General features: G+C 53.0%; 1 protein-coding gene across 1 annotated transcript in view; it reads right to left on the bottom strand.

Annotated features, from left to right (window-relative positions):
* Positions 1-1,475: 1,475 nt before the first annotated feature.
* The window catches only part of BABAM2 (BRISC and BRCA1 A complex member 2), a 391,146-nt gene continuing 373,462 nt past the window's right edge, over positions 1,476-19,159 (bottom strand). Inside the window, exon 12 of the mRNA XM_032391491.1 lies at positions 1,476-1,804. Coding sequence (XP_032247382.1) covers positions 1,741-1,804 — 64 coding nt within the window. The 3' untranslated portion in view covers positions 1,476-1,740. The remainder of the gene's footprint in view (positions 1,805-19,159) is intronic.

Below are 19,159 nucleotides of genomic sequence, written 5' to 3'. Positions count from 1 at the left end.
CCAGCCCCGACTGGTGAAGAACTGGTTCAGCAGAATGCAGGGGCGGCCTGAGCAGCAGTGCTCGAGAGCTCCCCGGGGGGCTCCCGAGGAGCTGAGTCCTTGTACGACACAGAGAAGGGGCTCCCTCTAGGTCACACAGCCGGCTAAGGGCACAGCTGGGGTGTGGACCCAGGGCACTGGGCTTTCCTCTGTCATGAGAGTTCCCAAGGTTCCGGGGCAGGGGGCAAAGTACCCACACCGAGTAAGAACCCAGAGCTGGGCAGTCGTCCAGCTGGTAGACAGCAGGGGGGTCTGTCCAAGCTGTTCTGCCTCCTGGGAATATTCCTGGGTGCTGGAGGATACAGGAAGGAGAGGTAGCCCTCCGTGGTCCCGCCAAGGGCCCTGAGCTGGCTCCCTTTCAGGCTCACACGGTAAAACCGGGTGCCAAGAACCACAAGGGGAACCAAGAGAACGGTGAGAGGCCCGGTAAACCCGACAGGTGCGCCGGGGCTTCACCTCCGCCTGGGAAGGCAGGAGGGCTAGGGAAGCGCACAGGCCAGGCAGGCCAGCTGATCGCTTCTCTCCCCTCTGCGTGCACGTCCCACTTCCCTACGTGGAAAGCCATCAGGATGCAACAGCGCTAAGCAAAACCGTAAGTCTTGTCAAGGGGTCAGCTTGGCTATCCTCAGCCTGTAAGCTAAGGGAAGTCGTGTGATGGTAAGGAGAGGCCTGGCCACCACCTCCAGGTCTGCTCCCAGTTTGCCGGGAGAGTTTCTGTAGCTCTGGGGCCTTACTTCTCTCTGTACACGTAAGGGAGCAGCAGGGGAGAGGGCCGGGGGTAAAAACGAGGGGAGTTCTCAGACCCCGTCTGGCTCTGACAATCCGTAAATACAGGACAAGCGGAACTTCCTCAGGGTGTCTGCCCCTGCTCTGTTTCTGGATGGTGGCAGAGAGGCCTGAGCCCGGATGTCACAGATACGCCAGTGATGGCCCACAAGACCCAACCTCTGTCTTCCAGGTATGATGTGCTCAGGGCTGCAGAAGCCCAAAGAGCGCTCCCATCAGCCTAGCGAGGGCTGAGTGACGTGAGGGAGGGAAGGACGGATTCACTGGCCCATTCAGCAAACTTAATGACTGCCTCCGTGCATACGGCGCACACATGGGGAGCTGCAGGGGGTGCTGGATCCCACGTGCTCCTGAGCACTGGCCGGGGGCCGGCAGGCTGGGTGGCTGAAACCATGCAGGATGGTCAGGTTCGTTCAGGCAGCGCCTTTTCCAATGGAGAGCCGCCCCAAGTGGGAAATGCTGGGGAGTAAAAACACACACACACACACACACACACACACACACACACACATACACACACGACACGAGTTTCAGGGAAAAATAAAAGCAAAGGGGGGTTTCATCTTAAGACTTAAACCCGGTCTCAGAGACAAAGGCTTTCCTGGAATAAGGGTGTGTGCATCTGTGATGTCTTACTTTCCCTGGAAAAATACTGTGTCAGAATTTGATTTTATTTCTTCCAACTAAGAAGTATACCGAAGGAAACAAAGAGGGAGCGACCAGCCGTGGGGGCTCGAGGATCCAGGTTCGCGCCAGCCCGCTTCAGTCTAGGCTCCAGGCGGGGCGTGCAAAGCTGCTGTGTGTGCAGAACGCTACCGTGAAGGCGTTCCAAGCGGCTTCCAGGAAGCGGCCATATGTGCTGACCCGCATGTGGACACAGCAGTCTGGCTGGCCACCTCTCAAGACTGGTGTTTCCTAGAGCTTTCCATTGGCAAACGCTGCCTCCTGGAACTGAGGGACAAAGGTTTTGAAATAAGCCCTGGTGGGAAAGAGGGGGAGAAAAAAATTGCGGTTAGCACAAACAACTTGAAAAAAAGTGCAACTCAGAGCTTTCAACCTAACTCAGAACAGTTGTTATTTATTGTTCATGCATCTTGGGTTGGATTCCCCTTCCCTGCTGATGCAAAACCCTCTGGATTTTTCCAAGCAGTTCACTTCTGTGCTATCGTGCACAGATCTTTCAAGGGCCTGTATGTAGACCTTCCAGGCTGCCAGGTCCTATTAGATGTCAGTACTCGGGCTCCCTCTGCCTCTCCCAGGCCAAAGACAAGGGCCTGACCCCCGAGACAAGCCAGAGAGTGGCCAAGCCAGCCACCTCGTCGTTTCTTGACCTGAAATATAAAGAGAGCTGTACTCTCCACTCAGTTGGATCCTTGACTTCATACAGACAAAGAGGGTCTAATAAAAAGGATTTCTAAGTGTTCCATGGTCTCCATTTATTTCCAAACATATGTGTAGCTTGGGCTACTGGATAGAAAGCCAGGCTGGGTATCAAGAGAAGCTTCCTTGGCCAGTCACGGACAGGTGACGTGATCTGGGGCAGACCATCGGGCCTTTCTGGCACCCAGATTTGATTCTGTAGAGATGGGCTCCACATTCTACACGGGCCTGCTCTGCCAGGCACGGTATGAGGTGCCAGGGGCTGCCAGGGGACCTGGATGGGGCCCCTGCCAGGCGGGAGATCCCAGTTCAGAGGAGGAGGCAAATACATTGGTAACACCAATCAAGGCGGTAAGGACACGTATGGAGGAACCTTGAGGCGCTGGGCTGGCGAGACCAAGGAAGGTGGAGGAGGAGTAGGCATTATGGGTGTTCTAGGCAAGAAACACGGCAGGGGGGACTGGGGGCAGCGGGCGGCCTGTCGTGAGCTGGGAACTCAAAGCTCTGCAGGAAGACAGCAGGTGAGGTAGAAAGTGGAGGGGCAGGGTGGGCACCCCTTGCCCCTGGTCACCCCGGCTTGTCACTTACTTCTCTCTCCCCTGCACTGGACTCACATGAGGCCAGAGTAGTCACACCTCACTTATCTAGAGTGGCTCACTCAGGACTGTGACATGAACCAGGAAGGGCCACCAAGAGGCCCGGTCACCACCAGTACCACAAAGGCCCCAAACAGGGCTCCTTCAGTGCCGGGGTAACTACCCCACAGGCCCTGGGGTCCCACTGTGCAGTTACATGGTACCTGACTGCCTGCCCGCTGCCCCAACACCAAGTCAACCGAAACCTCTTCCACATGTCACACCTTCTTCTGGCTTTCATAGCCCTGGCCTCCGCGGGCTCTGGGCAGCATTTACATGCTGACTCCTCTCTCAGGGAGCCGTCCTCCCCAGGTGACATTCCACATCCTGGGTCTACCTCCCTTCTCCTTGCTGTGCCCCCGATGAACTCTCTCTCTGGAACCCTCCTGTCTTGCCCTCCATGCCCCTCATGCGTGGCGCTGTTCTCAGGCTCAGCCCCCTTAGCACAGAACCACCCCATCTGGGCCTCCGGCCCTCATTTCTCCCCTGAATTTCCATCCCACATTCCAGCCACCTGTGGGACTCTGTGACCTGGATGTCTCTGTAGTTTAAACCAGTGTGCTCCAAATGAAGGGCTCCTCAATATTGTCTTTGAATGTGCTTTGGCCCATTTGTGTTTCTGTACCAGAACCCTGTTTCCACCTCTCCCTAAAGCCCTGTGGTGAATTCATCCTGAAGGTTCTTTCTCTTCCCCCACAATGTCCCTCTACCCTTTGTGACACCCCCTGGCTCCTGGCCTTGTTACCCTTCAACAGAACTGCTGCAGAAGGCTGGTTCTCCTCTGGACACAGGCCGACTTCACCTGTCTGTTGCAACTAAATACATTTTCTTCACGTGTGGGCCTCTGTCACTACCCCGACCAAGACCCTGCATGCTCCCGAGACGTGCAGCCTGGCACTCAATGATTTTCACTATCTGGCTCCAACATGTCAAAACTATTGTTTTTGCCCTTCCATTACATTTTTAGGCTCATGCACCCCTCCCTTGAAAAGCTAAGAGAGCTAAGGATCCTCTCCCAGAAAAACTGCAGGTAAGTCCCCCCCACAGCAATGAGGGGATGTCACAGAACCCCCGATGCCCATGCATGGTCCAGGATGCAAGCCCCCCACTCCAATCTGGCCACCCACTCTTCTTCACACATGCCATTTTCCATCTCATGCTCAGGCCAAATGCTCTGGCTCCTATCAAGTCTTCCCTGGTGACCAAGAGGTTCTCTCCCTGCCTATAGACAATCTCTGTGCTTCTCCCGGAGCGTTTGTCACATGCACATATGTGGTACTTGCCAGGCTGCACGGTGGGCCCTAGGAAGCAGGGACCCCACAGGCCAGCCCACGGACAGCACTCAGTGAGACCTAAGTGGCTATCATTAACGTACCTACTGATGGCCGCCGGTTTGCAAGAAGAGTTAAGGCATGTTCATGACATGCTGCTTAAAGTGAGAGAGAGTGGCCTCAGAGAGTGAACAAATGTGGTATTTAGGTACTGAAAAAGAAGAAACAGTCCAGTCTCAAACTTCAAATTATGCCAACAGTTAGAAAGGAAGATAAAGCACCCTCTCCCATCCACATCCTGTTTGACGCGGTCCTGAGCCAGCCAAACCGTGGTCGTCTCTGAGCTCAAAGCCCTTTTCTGCCAGTCCTTATGGCCCGGAGGGACCTCGACGAGGCTGGAAGTGCCACAGCCCTGGAGCGAGGCTGGGCGGGCAAGGGAAGCCCCGAGCTGTGCTTCCCCCGTGAGCAGGGGTGATGAGCCCACCCTGACGGGACGCCTGCACGGGACCGTGTGGGAAGGGACCCTGCCAGCTGCCTGCCACCGCCCACAAGTGCGGGCCACTCATTCCTCCCCCATGTTCCATCTGCGGCTGTTCGCCCAGTGACACGCATGTGTTTGCCGGAGGGGAGCCTGGTGGCCCGTCCTCAAGGGTCAGCGACGGACAGGCGGCTGCCAACGTCCACTGCATTTGCTCTGCTGCTTCAAGTATCCTGTGCAGTGTGGCCGACCCCGGCACCCCTGGGCAGGGCGGTGTCCCCTCCCCAAGGTACGAGTTGGCCCCGAAACAGGCACCTGAGCAGGTGCGCACCAGGGCGGGGAGCACCCCCCCCAACCTCCGCGCTCTCCGCGCTCAGGCCCAGAGTTGCGCGGCTCCTGAAGCAAATCTCTGATCAGCTCGGTTTTTCCTTAGAAAGTTCTGGGGTAGGGGCTGCAACAGTACCAGCTCCTCAGACCAAAAGGTCTTGGCAAGAGGGAACCTGTTTTAGAGTAAGCTCTCTCCTTCTTCAGAAAGTTCTGAAGTTTCCCGTTCTGCCCTGGGCTTTCCCTGCCACGGCGAGCCGCGTGCCGCCAAGGGGAAGCAGCGCGGAGAAGGGCTGCTGAGAGGCATGAGGCTCCCAGCTGTTGTCAGGGAGTGCTCTCCCCTGGGCTCCTCACGAAGTCGCTTCAGGGAGAGGGAGGAGGGCGAAGGGGAAAATGACACTGGGCTCCCACCCATTTACAGATTTTTTTCTTTATTTTTTCTTTATGTACTGTTTTCATTTATTTCACTCTTTATCAGAGAAAACGGAGACCTGCCCAGGGTATAGCTTGCCAAAGGCACTAGTTATCTGTCACCTTTTAAAAAACTCTTTGACCCAAAGACAGAATGTATGGCAAGCTTTAAAGTGTGGTGGGCGGCGGGTCGGGGAGGGCCAGTCTCCTCACCTCCCGCCCACGGCCAAGACGAGCCAAGGGGAGAGAGGCCCTGAGTCAGTCAAACTCATCATTCTATCTACTCACGCTGGAAGGGAATTTATTTTTAGACCAAATTCGAGCTAAATATGCCTCAGGACAAAATAAGGTTCTGACCGTCTTCACTGGTTGTAGTCCCTCTGCTCCGGGTGTTATAAAATCACAGCTCAGGCCAATCCCAGAGTCTCAGGTGAGAAGAATGAAACTTCAAGAACTGACCCCAGGCCGAAAGCGAAGCTGGGTAGGTTTTCCACGAATTCAGAGCCGGAGTGGCTCTCGGCCAGGCGTCAGCTCCCAGGCACGGCAGGGAGCGAGGTAGACAGACCCCTCCGACCAGGAGTCAGGGAACGGGGTGCTCAGCAGGAAATCTCTCCTCTCTCCAGGCATCAGATTCCTCATGTACCAAGCAGGGAGCTGAGCCTGGTGATCTTGCAGGCCCTGTCGGCTGTGGGCCATGAAGGACAAGGTGGTGAGTGTGGTGTGCTCCCCGGAGCCTGCCACACCTGGGCTCTGGGCCCGGCACTGCTCCTTATTGGTTGTATCACTTGAGCAAGTGACTCACCTCTTTAGCTTTAATTTCTTCAACTATCAAAGGGGAAAAATAACCTTAAATTGCCTCAAAGGGTAATCCTCATGAGGATTAAATGAGGTGGTCCAAGTCAGCCTTGGCCTGGTGCCTGGCTTCATAGATGATCAATAGATGTCAACTGTTCCCATGGAGACCAAGCTGGGTCTGAGGGCAGAGGCTGTGAGTCTGTGGGAACAGCTACACCATGTGTGGCTGCAGAAGAGGGAGCCCCTGTGTGGAAGAAGCGGGCCTTCGGTCCCGCCCTCAGTTCATCCTTTCCACCGTGGCTTCTTGGATAACTTGTCAGGAGGCCGTGCGTCTCCTGAAATCCGGGCCAGAGCCGCTAGCGGCACAGCTGGGTCATCGAGGGCTGCACCGTGCGCTGAAGGGCACCTGCAGCCTCTGCTGTCTTCTGCCCAAGCCGTGCCCCTGGGCCAGGCTCTGGTCAAAGGCTTGGTCGGGGAGGGGGCGGCGGCTGGGAACTAGAGGGATGTTTAAGAATCCCGGGGCTCCGGTTGCCCAGGATGGGGGCATCAAAGTGGGCTGGGTCCCCCAAGAGATCTTCTGTTCAGGGCAGTATGTACCGTAAGGGGGAGTCAGTGGGTCAAGTGGAAAGAGTCCTGAAGCATGAACAGAAGACATGGGCTCTAGTCCAGGCTTTGGCTTGTTGTGGCCTCTGGAACTGGGACTCAGTTTCCTCACCTGTAACAGGAAGATTTATACAGACAATCTCTTATGCTTCTAAGATATCCATGTGACCTTGAGCAAGCCACTTAACTTCTCTGCGTCTCGGCTCTTCCTGTGTTAAGTGAGGGCCCTCGGCAAGCCCAGGCGGCAGCAGCGTGGGAAGGCGGTGGTGGTGGCTGTGACCATCCTCGATGCTCTTTCACCAGCAAGACGGGGTCAGCAACGAACTCTGCAGGGCTCTGAGAAGATGTTTAGTGGCACCTTGGGCCGCTCACAACAGGGACAGAAGGTTGGCTCCTCAGCCGTCCCTCTGTCCTGCCACCGCGGGGAGGCGCGATCACTCGTTGTTAACAATCAGTGTGTTCTGCAGAAGGGGCTTGGAGACCCTGAAGAGTCTCCATCAGGGACCATCAGGGAAATCCTCAGAGGATTTCGGGGGGAGGCACTTAGGAACTTTGCCCAAAAAGGCTCATCCACGGGGTTTTCCCCCTGGAACTGTAGTTCCGGATTTATTCAATGGATCTTTACAAAAGAAGAGAGATCCACGAGATCAACATCTGAACATCTGAATGGGTACAACTTTAAGAAAATAAAAGCAAAAACAGAAAATAAAGCCCAAAGAGGCTAGGGACTCCGGAGAAATGGAAGGAGCGACGCGAAGCTGGTTAAGCATGGCTGGCGCTCCCAGCACGTCGGGTGTGGCAGGAAGCCAGGCTCTCCATTCGCAGGCAAGAAAGCAGAAGCTTTGTGAATTCAGGGAAGGTACCTGCCCAGTGGTACCCTGATCTCAGTGCCACTGCAGTGCGTCTTCCCCCCCCCACGGCCACAGAGGAGGGAGCCCCTGTGGCCTAGCTGCCTTTAGCCTCTCTCACTTGGGACTTTTTATTTTACAAAAGCCTAAACAATCAACTTCTTCTGAAACAGAACGCAGTAGTCTTTCTGGAATTCAAAAATCCTTTTCTCTGGGCAATCATGAGATGAGCTCTGTGCTGTTTGCCGGGGTCAGGCCAAAGCGGTGGTGGAGTGGGGGTGGGGCGGGAGAAGCAGTTCAGGGCCACGACCCTCATTGTCAGTAAATCAAGGAAATATAAATCAAGTCAGAATTCATTTTTGCAAATAGAGGCAAGTTCCAAAACATCTAAGGCTCATTTCTTTTTCCCCTTTTCTTCTGCAGCTGTGACTTCCACTGGCACATGCTTTTAATCAGTCATAAGAAAACCGACTGTGGTCTGAAAATCAAAGCCGTCCTGTAAATAGTGTGAGACAAGTCCTGCTAATCATTTCTCTGGGTCTTGCCTTGTCCTCGTTGTCCCGGGCGGCCGCTGTCAATACAGACTCATTTGGGGTTACTCATGTCACAGGGGTCATCCCTATTTTAGTCACCCCTCTTCTCTACCAAGAGACCTGGTTCTACTCCAATGCCCTTCACCCCAAACCCTGCAAAGGCCCCTGTGAAGACTGCCCATCCCACTCTGGGTGCCTTGGTGGGCAAGTGACTGGCACAATGCAAGTTAATTTTGTGGCTGGGCCCCAGGCGACGTCAGCCTGGCTCCTGGTGTAGGCTTCAGGAACAAACAAGTGGCTGTAACTGGTTCCCGTAGTCCGCCCTAAATGTGCCAACCCCTGAGCACGCCTGGTTCATTTTTAGGGGGTCCTAACTTGCCAAACAAGGAAATCAGCACGCCTGAGATGCAAAAGCCCAATAGCTGACCGGGCACGTTGCCTCACATGCTCACAGCCTCAAGCAGCGGCCCTCACCCTCAGCTGGAATCAATCGCCCCTCTGCTGGATTCCAGGGCACACCAGGCCTCCGACCTCAGGCCCAGCCACGGTCTGCCTTGAGTCTGGAATGTTTAGATTGGTGTCTAGACACTGTCTTGTACAGCTCGGGCTCCTCGCCTATAAGACCGCCGACGGCTGGGACCATCGTCCTAGTATGTGTTGAATTAAATCAAATGCTGTTTTAGAAGGACTTCAACAAGCAACCAACCGGGAACCATTTCTAGACATCAAAGTATTGGGATGAAATCTGGCTCCTTCTAAATCATAGGGTATTTTGAAATGCTTACTAAAATGATCAAAATTACCTAGTGGTTCTCTCTCCTGGGCTCTCCAAGGAGGCCCTCTGGAGCCTGGCCAGTTCCTTTGGGCTACGGCAGCTTGCAGCCAGCTTCTGCAACTGCAGGGGCGAGGCCTTGCTCCCAGGGGCTGAGAAGGCGGGGGAGAACAGGAGAGATCAGCTGGCCAAGTGACAGGGAGGGACGGGGAGTCCTTACGGGCTCCTGAGCCTCCCGCAGCTGCAGGGCCCCCGCCTTCCACCGGGCTCCATCTCTGTCATATCCCAACCACAGCCACCACACACTCCTTGACGGCAGACCCACGGTCACACTCATCCATCTTTGCGTCCCAGCTTTGCGTCTAGGGCTCAACACATAGCGACTCAATAGATATTTCTCAAACGGAGGTAGACATTTGGCTCAAAGATGTACTTTAGAATTATAAAATTTTGGAACAAAAGGAAATCTCAGAGGTCATATAGTTCAGTCATTACAGGCAAGGAAAAACTGAGGGCCAGAGAAGTTAGTGGTTTTTCTAACACAGCATACGATAATTACAGCTGTTAGCATAGATCGTCTCCACAAATCAAGGGCAGAATTTGGGGATGGTTCATCCTTAGTGCCCAGTGGGGCTCACCTTCCTTTGGGCTTCATGGCAAACGAATGCCAACTTGGTGCAGGAAGGAAGGAAAAAAGGAAGGAAGGCAGGCAGGCCGGCCCCAAGGCTGACCAGAGGCCCTGGAGCTAGGGGCAGAGTCTGGGCCAGTCCTCCCTATCTCATTCCTCTCAGCCTGATGCTATCTCCATCCTGAACCTACTTGATGAGAGGCTGGGAGGAGAGGGTGCCCATGTGGCTACTGAGAAAGGCTGGGCCCCCTGGTAGGGGGGTGGGCTGAGATGATGGGGTATACCTGGCTAGGCGGAAGGCAGACAGTGGGTGTGGGGTGCTAAGGAGTGTGGCGCTGCCTGGGACCCCAGAGCAGAGCCACAGCTCTGGGCTTGTCTTGTCTCCCGATCTGCACCTGCCCACCGCGCCTCAGCTGGCAGATGCCTCGGCAGTGGGCACCGCCAGTCTTCTGCTTGCTCTGCCCCGGGCTGCACGAACAGGGGCCGAGCCCTGGCTCCTGCAGATGGCTGAGTGGATGCCGATGGAGGGGCCAAGATCCCTCCACGGGCCCAGCCAGGGCAAGGGCTACTCCTGCGCTCACCTGCGCTGGGGAGAAGCTGATCGCCTGTCTGATGGCCGTGAGTCACTGCCAAGGTCACAGAATACCCTCCCCTCTTAGTCAGCGAAAGGGGAAAAACCAAAGGATAGACCTCAAAGAGGAAGTGCTTAGGGTCCCAGCTGAGCTGGCCGTGCCGAGTGCAGGTCCCAGGACCCAAGTCACACTCCAGTGGGCATTGCCCAAGGCTCCTGCTCAGCCAGGCATCAGCCTCCGCAGAAGAGGGCCAGACCCCCAAAGGACTGGGAAAACGCTTAGGAAATCAACTCTTTGGGGCATAAAACAACCCTGTCCTCCCTAGAGAATCTCCCTGGGGCTTTAAAGTAGTATCTGCCTAAATTTGGGTTTTCCCACTTAGACTCTCAGCATCTGGAGGCTGCAGTTCATGTCTTCCCTGGCAGCTTGGGCCCCTGCCTACTCCCTGGGTATTCACCCCCACAGCTGGGTGTTCACAGATAGATCCCCCTTGCATACAGGGGGAGGGGCAGCAAGGATGGCCATGGGCCCTCTTCTTTCCATTCTCATCCCCCCACCGCCTGGCAGCTGAAATACTATCCCCAGACATCTGGCTCTTGGGGCTTAAAGATGGAAGAGCAGCGATTCCAAAAGAAGAAATTATTCAATGGGAGAGGATGCCTGAGGCCTACCCTCCCTGCTGGGCTGCAGTGGCCTTGGCAGAAACTTCAGGTGGGCTACGCTGGGCTGGGAGAGTAGCGAAGTTCTCCAGCAGGCCGGCGGGAGGCAGAACTCTGGCAGGCGGAGGGCGTTATGGGTCCTCTCGGTCCCGCTGAGGCACCGCAGAGGGCCGGGAGCGGCACCTGTTTGGCAGGGCTCTTCCCCTCCGCACCAAGCCTGGGGCCCTGCCATGCTGTCCTCAGCTAGTTCTGGCCCCCGTGCCAGTTACAGACAGCAAGGGCAGGAAGGTAGGACTGGAAGGAAAGGAAGAACATACATACAATGGGGATAAATGAGACCTATACATGGTATCGAACAGGCTGGTTCCAATGATGGGTATAATGGTTGCAGCGGGTTGTAAAATCCATTTAGTGGGTCCCAACTGGCATTAAAATGAAACAAAATAAAATCAGAGTATGTCACGTGTGGCAAGGCAAAATAGTTTTTCATGAAACTTTTAAGTTATAAATACTGTATAAGGATATAAAATAAATGTGTTTCCATGGATTGCAAGAACCCTGGAAGCTCTAAGTATACAGGAGGGGGGGCCTACTTCCTGCTAGACATCGTGCCATTTGCTTCCATCTGTATTATTTTATGTTGACTCCTTCTCCTGGGCCTACCGCCGGGTAGGCCTTGTTATCTGTCCTTGCCAATGAGAAATCTACGATTCAGAGATGCCAAGTAACTTTTCTAAGATCACACAGGTAATTGGTGGCAACGCTATTTATAAATCCAGAGCTGCTTGACTCCGAAGTACACATTCTTTCCCTATAGCCATGGTTTGCAGAGGAACGAGAGCTGGTAATGTATAGGGGGGCCATGGCTCCACCTCGGGGCTGCTGCAGGACGCTGAGTCACTGGGACTCTTGTTTTCAGTGAGGGGGTGCGCCTGGGGATTGCTCCATGCTTTGATATGCTGATCCTCTCCTCCCAAACATCAGCTTAGCTATATTTCAGTCTCCTCCATAAAAACCGGAATTGCCCACAGCCCAGTAATGAATTTAGAGGGCTGCTTACTGCTGCTTACTGCCTGTTACACCCACATTTGTGCTTGCAAACCCCTACACGGCCCTCCCTCTTACAGGTTTATGTGTCTAGGGGTGTCGACCGGTCTCTTCGGCCCTCGTCTGGGGACCAGAATAAGGTGGCTCTGCAGTAGAATTGTGACTGCAAGAACAAGGTACAAAGGGATGGAACGTGGCCCCCCTCTTGCTTGTCCCTCTGGTTCCTGGAAGTCCTAGGCACCCTAATGAAGAGTGAGGCCTACTCTGAACATCTGCGAGAAGGCAAAGACAGCACAAGAAGGACATGTGCCAACTACCCAGATGCACGTGATGGGCATCATGAATGTTCTCTAAATAATGAGCCCCAGAAGAGCAGAGGGCAGAAGGTCCTTTCACATTAAGGTCGTCTGGCATCTTAAAACTCTCTAGGGTTGTTGAGGAGTACTACATCTATAAAGTGCTATAAGATGGGAGGTATTATTATCTTGACATAATTGAGCTGTAGACTGGGAATGGGGAGGCCTGAAGTGTGATCCCGGCTGGGCCTCTAACTCGCTGCGTGACCAGGGATGGGCCATCTCGCCTCTCCGAGCCCCCAACATCTCCTCTGTCAAGTGAAGGGATGGCTTCTGAGTTCACGTCCAGGTCTAATACACTATCACCCACTATTATTATTATTATTATTGCTTTGGTAGCAATCCAACCACTTTAGCCAGAGACAGTGTCTTAAGTGGAAACAGTAATTAATAAACAAGTTCTCCCTGTGTTTCGCTAGAGGGGCTCTCCCAGAGCCTTAATAAGCATCATCGGAGACCTTACACATATCTGAGGTTTCTAGATCTCTCCCTTTTGTCTCCAGATCTGACGCAGGACCCCAAGATTGGGTGGCCAGCATCTATCCTGGCCGTCTTCCTTCCATCCCTCAGACCGGCAGACAACCGACAACCACTCATTCATGGCTAGCTCCTGCTCGGGTCTTGGCACCGGATACAGCAGGGATCAAGGAATGAATCTGAGCAGGGCCCCGGCCCTCGGAGGCACACTGACACTTGACTCCTGGAGCAGAGAGCTGCGTGCTAATTCTGGTCAGGAGCTGGGTGGCTTCACTTTCATAGTCATGGGCCAAGCCTTCCCTGACCTGCTGTCTTACTCAGATTGCTCTGGAACAACCAGAGCAACCTTTCTGCCTGGGGTTGGCTTTCTTTTCTGCTCAGAGCTACACCAGGGCATTATCGGGCAGGCCAGACGTCTAGCATCTTTAATGACAATAATAATAATTTGCATTTATACAAGGTCTTTCATCGGGTAATCTTCAAGTATATCACAAACAGTAATTAATTCCCCTTTGCAACTCTGGGAGCCAGTTAAGTAGGCGCTCGTTTGCTCTGCAGGTAAAGGGAAACTTCCTGGACCATGCAACATGTTGGGGGCCTCCCTTCCTACCCAAATCTACCCATCTTCCTGAGGCCTGGCATACGCATCAGGCCCTCCACAAAGCCTGCTGCTGTCAACCCCAGCCATGGCGTCTGTCCTGCCTCTGAGCTCCACAGCACCAAATGTGGAGCCACTCATTTGGGACCAACCAGAGACACAGTGGAGATCTCAGGATCCTGCTCAAGGCAGGACTTGCCCTAACAGTACTTCTGAGGGGTGATCCTCTAGCCCCGGCCTGAATACCTTTCATGACGGAAAGCTCATTATTTAAAGGCACGTCTACTAGTTATAATGTTTTGCCTTATTCTAAACTGAAATCTGTCCCCTGGGAACCCCCGCCCATGGGTCCTACTTGTGTCTTCTGGAACAAAACATCCTACCTCAATTGCTTGGGGTTGCAAGTTGATGTCTCTTGTATACATGTTGTCTGCTTCTGCGATCACCCTTGAGAGGAGCGTGGCGGCTCACATTCAGCCAAGGTTTAAGGGGGCCTTGTGAACGGAATGGTTGGGGCAGCTGAGCCTCCACCATGCGCTCTGGGCCCCAAGGCCAGGCTGCCTTCCTGAGCACTGTGGGCAGGAGCTCCCTGTTGTTGCTGGCTCTGGAGCCCTGGGTCTGCCCAGCTTTGAACGTAGCTCTTCAGAATCCCCACCTACTCTGGTGTAGACACGGGAGGCCTCTGTGTTCATTTTGGGGGGCTGTACCTCAGCGACACAGAAATACTCTCATTTTCTGTCAAATGATTGACGAACAATAAATGAATATCCTTTTTTCCTGAATCTAGTAAGTCAAGGCAGTAACTGTCAATTGCAGGGATGGGTTTTTGGAGACCAAGCCAGATAATAACTTTGTTTGTTCTTTTTTTAGCCCTTCTTTATCAGAATAAATACTTGGTATTAAACTTAAGAAAAGGATGCACGAGTTGCTGAGCTGGGAACTGACACAAGGACAAGAGTTCCACGATCCCCTGTCCTCTCTAAGGAGTTAGAGGCAAGAGAGGCCTCAGGATGGAGGCAAATGAAATCCTTTGCTACATTTATTTCCAAAAGCTAGCTCTCCTGGGGAAATTAACAACTCCCTTGAGTGATTTCTGGGTCCTTGCTGGTAGCTTTATGCCTGAAAAGACCCCCACCCTCCCTTTGCCAAGAGTACATTGTTTGGGTGAGATTCTTCTCCCAGAGCCTCACCATGGAAGGAATTTTGAGCATGCATCAAAGGCTGTTGTTTTCCTAAAACCTGCTCCCTTGTGAACATGAGGCTCGGCTTGTGGTCATACAACCTCATCCTGCTTTGCTTTCACACAATTCCCACTTTCTAGCCTAGAATCAGGAGTGATCATTTTTGGCTAGGATTTGGCCTGAGTTATTGATCTGGGGGATATTTGGGAGAAAAAAAATCCGACAGAGTAGAGAGAGAACCTGTGGCAAGGGGAGCACCCAGCAAACATCCCGACCTGTGGATCTGGGAGTCAGAGAGAACCGAATTCAAATATGGATGGGTCACTTAGTACCTGTGTGTCACTGGGGAGGCTGCTTAGCCACCCTGAATCTCCATGTATTTCCTGTAGGACTCAGCTCGTGTGGTTGTGATGAGGAACCCGTGTGACGCACGTGGTAAGGACTCAAACTGTGTTGGTTTCCTTTCCTCCCGCCCTCCACTCCCACCACATGGCTGCAGGAACACACTCTGAGCAACTAACTCCGGCTTCACTTTAGTTCAACAAACACTGATGGAGTCGCTCCTGTTTACGAGAGGGTCTGGAATACCCGGGAGAACTGCCTAAACAGGGCCAGCGTCAAGGAGGCATTTAATATTTGCTGAATAAGTAAATGAACACAGTGCTTGCACAGGCTTGGTGCAGGAAGGGCACGAGTGTGGGGCACTCACATTCCACTGCCGCGCTTCTGGTACCTACCCATGGTCCACTGGGAGGGCCCTGCTCAGAGCGGTTCCCAACCCCACGTCTGCCCATAGCATCTGCAGCGCAAAGTGAGGGGCATCATCAGGAGCCTGGTGATTTGAAGTAGTAAGTTTTAAAAATCAGAAACATTTGCGAAGGGGTGCCTGGGTGGCTCATTCGGTTAAGCGTCTGCCTTTGGCTCAGGTCATGATCCCTGGGTCCTGGGATCGAGCCCCGCATCGGGCTCCCTGCTCAGTGGGGAGCCTGCTTCTCCCTCTCCTTCTGTATCTGCCTGCCGCTCTGCCTACTTGTGCTCTCTGTCAAATAAATAAATAAAATCTTAAAAAAAAAAAAAAAAGAAACATTTGCTAAGTGTAAGCTTTCTTTCTCTCAGACCCTGGGCCTCTGGGCCCAAGCTAACTATAGGGTTATTCCCCGGTGCCAGCTTCCCTGGGCTGCCATTACCCTTCCCCACAGGGTGCGGGAGCGCTGATGCCCACATCCCACCCTCTTCCTCCCGACGGCATCTTTCTAGGGCACAGAGAGAGGTGCTCTTGGACACGGGACTCTGTTCCTTAGCATAGTGCTCTGCACATTATAAGGGCTCAAAACAATGACAAACTACATTTCCTCTTGTCCCCGGTAGCCTTTCAGAACCAAGAAAGGGGATCGGAAGTAGACATTAAGTCCTGGGCTACTGTGGGCTCCCGGCTTCTCCTTCTTCCCAATCGTCTAGCCCCCGAACTGCTGGGAACCGCGGCTCGATGCGGAATGAAAAGGGTAGGTTAGGAATCTTTCAAAATTTGCCCACACGGCTGGCCCAAACCCAATTCCCAATGTGAGTTGAGAGCTGGAAATCGTATCTGACCACAAAGCCATCTCAGCCATGGAGAGCTCATAACCACCTCCTGAAAACCACTCTGACAACACGTCCTGCAGAGGAGGGGTGTCCCGGCGGAATGGCGTCACTGCACACACCAGGCGACGTGTGACCCAATGCCTCAGGAGTGAGGTCAGCTCCCACCACTGTGAGCTCGTCTATTCTGGACCTCTTAAACACATTGCTTTGTGCTGCTCGCATCTGACCTCTGAGACAGAACGCTGGAAAATCGTGCGCGTTCCTGAAGCTGAGAGCCAGTTTCAGGTTGGAAGTGGGCAAAGAGGAGCCAAGACGTGGGCTCTCCACATTAAGCACCTCGAGGAGATCAAGGTCTATGGTGCCTGCTGGGAGGGGACCAAGTGTGCATGCTTCCGGCCGTGAGGCGCCCCTTTTCCTGCCCTGAGACACCGAGCCACACCCTTGCCAGGCAGCCCCCCTGGTGGGGCCAGGTAAAAACGGGCGTGCCAGGGGCCAGCCCAGGCTGCCATGGTCTCAGAAACCAAGGCCAGGCAGCGTGAGCCTGCTGTCGGCCAGCAAGGCCCCTGGGAGAAGACCCCAGAGACTTCTAAGACACCAGGGATCAGAAGCGGCTGATACATCTGGGGGCACAGCTTCTACTCTGCACAAAGGCATCAGCCAAGGGAGCAAGTGGGGGCCCGAAGTTCGCCCCTGCTCTCCTTGCTAAGCAGTGTGTTCTCCAGCGCTACATGCCCACACAAACAGACAGGTTTCTTTCTCTTTTTTTTTTTTAAATACCCAAAGCTATTAGTTGAACTCTGCTCTGCACCAACCCCAAGGGGGCACCCTTTCTAGTTAGCACAAAAGTTCTTTGTAGACCAGAGTGGCCCTGAAAAGAGGACCATTCATTTCTGTACTTTGGATTCTCCCTTATGCATCTGGAACATGCACAGGGGATGCATGTCACTAGGACTCAAAGTTTATAAATTAGAATCTTGTTTGGTTTGCTAAGGGGGGAAGAAGATGAAAGAGATTAGTTCTTTCCTAGTCTCTGAATTTTTTAAGGCATCTTAAGGACCCATTTCTGTTTTTCTGACCGCAGCCACCAACCTACCCCAGCACTCGGGGCTATTCCTGCCCCATCCTATAGCTCAGACGCAGGGACAAACACAGATAGAACAGGGGTGGGGTGGGCGGGCAGCCACACAGGTCCTCAAAGCAGCGTCTGGCTCCCTTTTACGGCCATGGTGATCAAGCCAACAAATCGGTGTACTCTTCCATGGGGGTACAAATGGTGTCCCACCTTGAACCATGCCACTGAATGCAGTCAGACCTGCACAGCTGGGGTGTCTTTTTCCAAAACTGGTGAACACCATGGATGCCAGAGCCAGCAGTCACAGTCCTGTGACTGTGAAGGAGTCACTCCTCCTCTGAAAATACCAGGGTTGGACTAGAATAAGGATGAGCAAACAACAGCCAGCTGCCTGTTTTTATAAATAAAGTTTTATTGGAACCCAGCCACACCTGTTCATTTACATATCGTCTGGGGCTGCTATCACCACAAGGGCAGACATGTAGCAAAATAAACTGTAAAAACAGCAGAATAAGTCTCCATCCTCTGTAGATTTCAACAATCTCAAAGCATGCTTTGTGTCGTCCCTACTACAGGGAAGAGAGTTAAGCCCCTTATTAGTTACTTCGGGAACTCTTGCTACAAAAAAAGTGCCTGCTACAAGTTCAAAAGTCATAGAAAGTTGGATCTGGAAACCCTAAAGATCACCTAGTCCAGGGATCACCGAACTTTTTCTGGAAAGGGCCAGATGATAATTAGTTTCTGTTTTGTAGGCCATATACTCTATCTCTACAGTCTGACTCTGCCCTTGTGGTGATAGCAGCCCCAGACGTTATGTAAATGAACAGGTGTGGCTGGGTTCCAATAAAACTTTATTTATAAAAACAGGCAGCTGGCTGTTGTTTGCTCATCCTTATTCTAGTCCAACCCCGGTATTTTCAGAGGAGGAGTGACTCCTTCACAGTCACAGGACCCACCCAGGACCATCCAAAATGGAGACCTGCATGGCTTGGGTCGAGGAACAGAAGACAGGCCTTAGAGCCACCAGTGCGGAAGGCCAAACTAGCCTCTGGGGTAACTGGAGAGTTTGACTCTCACGTTTAACTTCAGAGAGGCCCAAAATGCCAGTGGAAAATCACAGGTTAAAGTCTAATAGGACTGGGAAAGACAACCCACATATCAAGCTCAGTTGGCAGAGATGTAACCATTGGTTATATCCTCATAAGTATATGTTGCTAAGGTTCATTCATCAGTGAGACTCCGGCCCCGTCTTAAAATGTCTCTGGTGAAGAGCTGGAAAGAAAAGGGAAACAAGGTCCTGGGAAGCCACTGGCACTTGTCTGCGACCATACGAGAAGAAAACAGCAAACTCATTTTTTCCAGTCAGCAGCTAGTCAAACACCTAACAGTACATAAACGGTCAGAGGGGACAAACCCTCTCATACAGGGCTTGAGAACAGGTTGTTTTGGCTGTCAAGCATTTTCAAAACAAGTTTTCTTAGTCTCATGACAGGTTGTGGCAAGAAGAAGAAAAAGAAAAGAGTGGAAGATCCCATGATCACGGCTCCAGGTCTCCACGTGGGCCAGCCCTGCTGCACGGTCAGGTTTGCTTGCAGGGTGTGCAGATAAAGCCGGTCTTAGGGCTAATACCACCTCACCAGTGACACCATTTCATCAAGTGATTCCTCTAAGAACTCTCTGGCAGCTGGATAATCATTCTGGTCTGGGAGGAATAGGTCAAAGTCACTCTTAAGCCCAAGGGCGCTGTGTGGCTCAAACCTACGCCCTGCGTTGTTTTAATTTTCACCTCATGTTACGTGGACAAATTATGCCTCTGAAACTGAGGTTAAAAGCCATCTGCTCTAAGGTGGATTTTTCCATCTCAACCGCAGAGCACTTGGGATGGGTGGGGCAAAGAGATCAGCAAGGAGGCACCAACGGGAAAGGCCAAGATCAAGCTGGTCTTAGGAATGCACTTAGAAAGTACATCCACTCCCTACCAGTAGTGATCTCGCTCTTAGGGGCTTAACAAACGCGGCCTCAAGGAGGGGATGAGTCAGGCATAAAGCTGGCGATGGCAGCACCAAAGGCCATGCAGCCAGATGGGGATCTGGAGACTACTATTATCAAGTAA

Source organism: Phoca vitulina, unplaced genomic scaffold, assembly GCF_004348235.1.
Source record: "Phoca vitulina isolate PV1807 unplaced genomic scaffold, GSC_HSeal_1.0 scaffold63, whole genome shotgun sequence".
Taxonomy (NCBI): Eukaryota; Metazoa; Chordata; class Mammalia; order Carnivora; family Phocidae; genus Phoca; species Phoca vitulina.
Note: the sequence above shows the minus strand (reverse complement) of the source record. Positions and strands in the feature narration are given on the sequence as shown.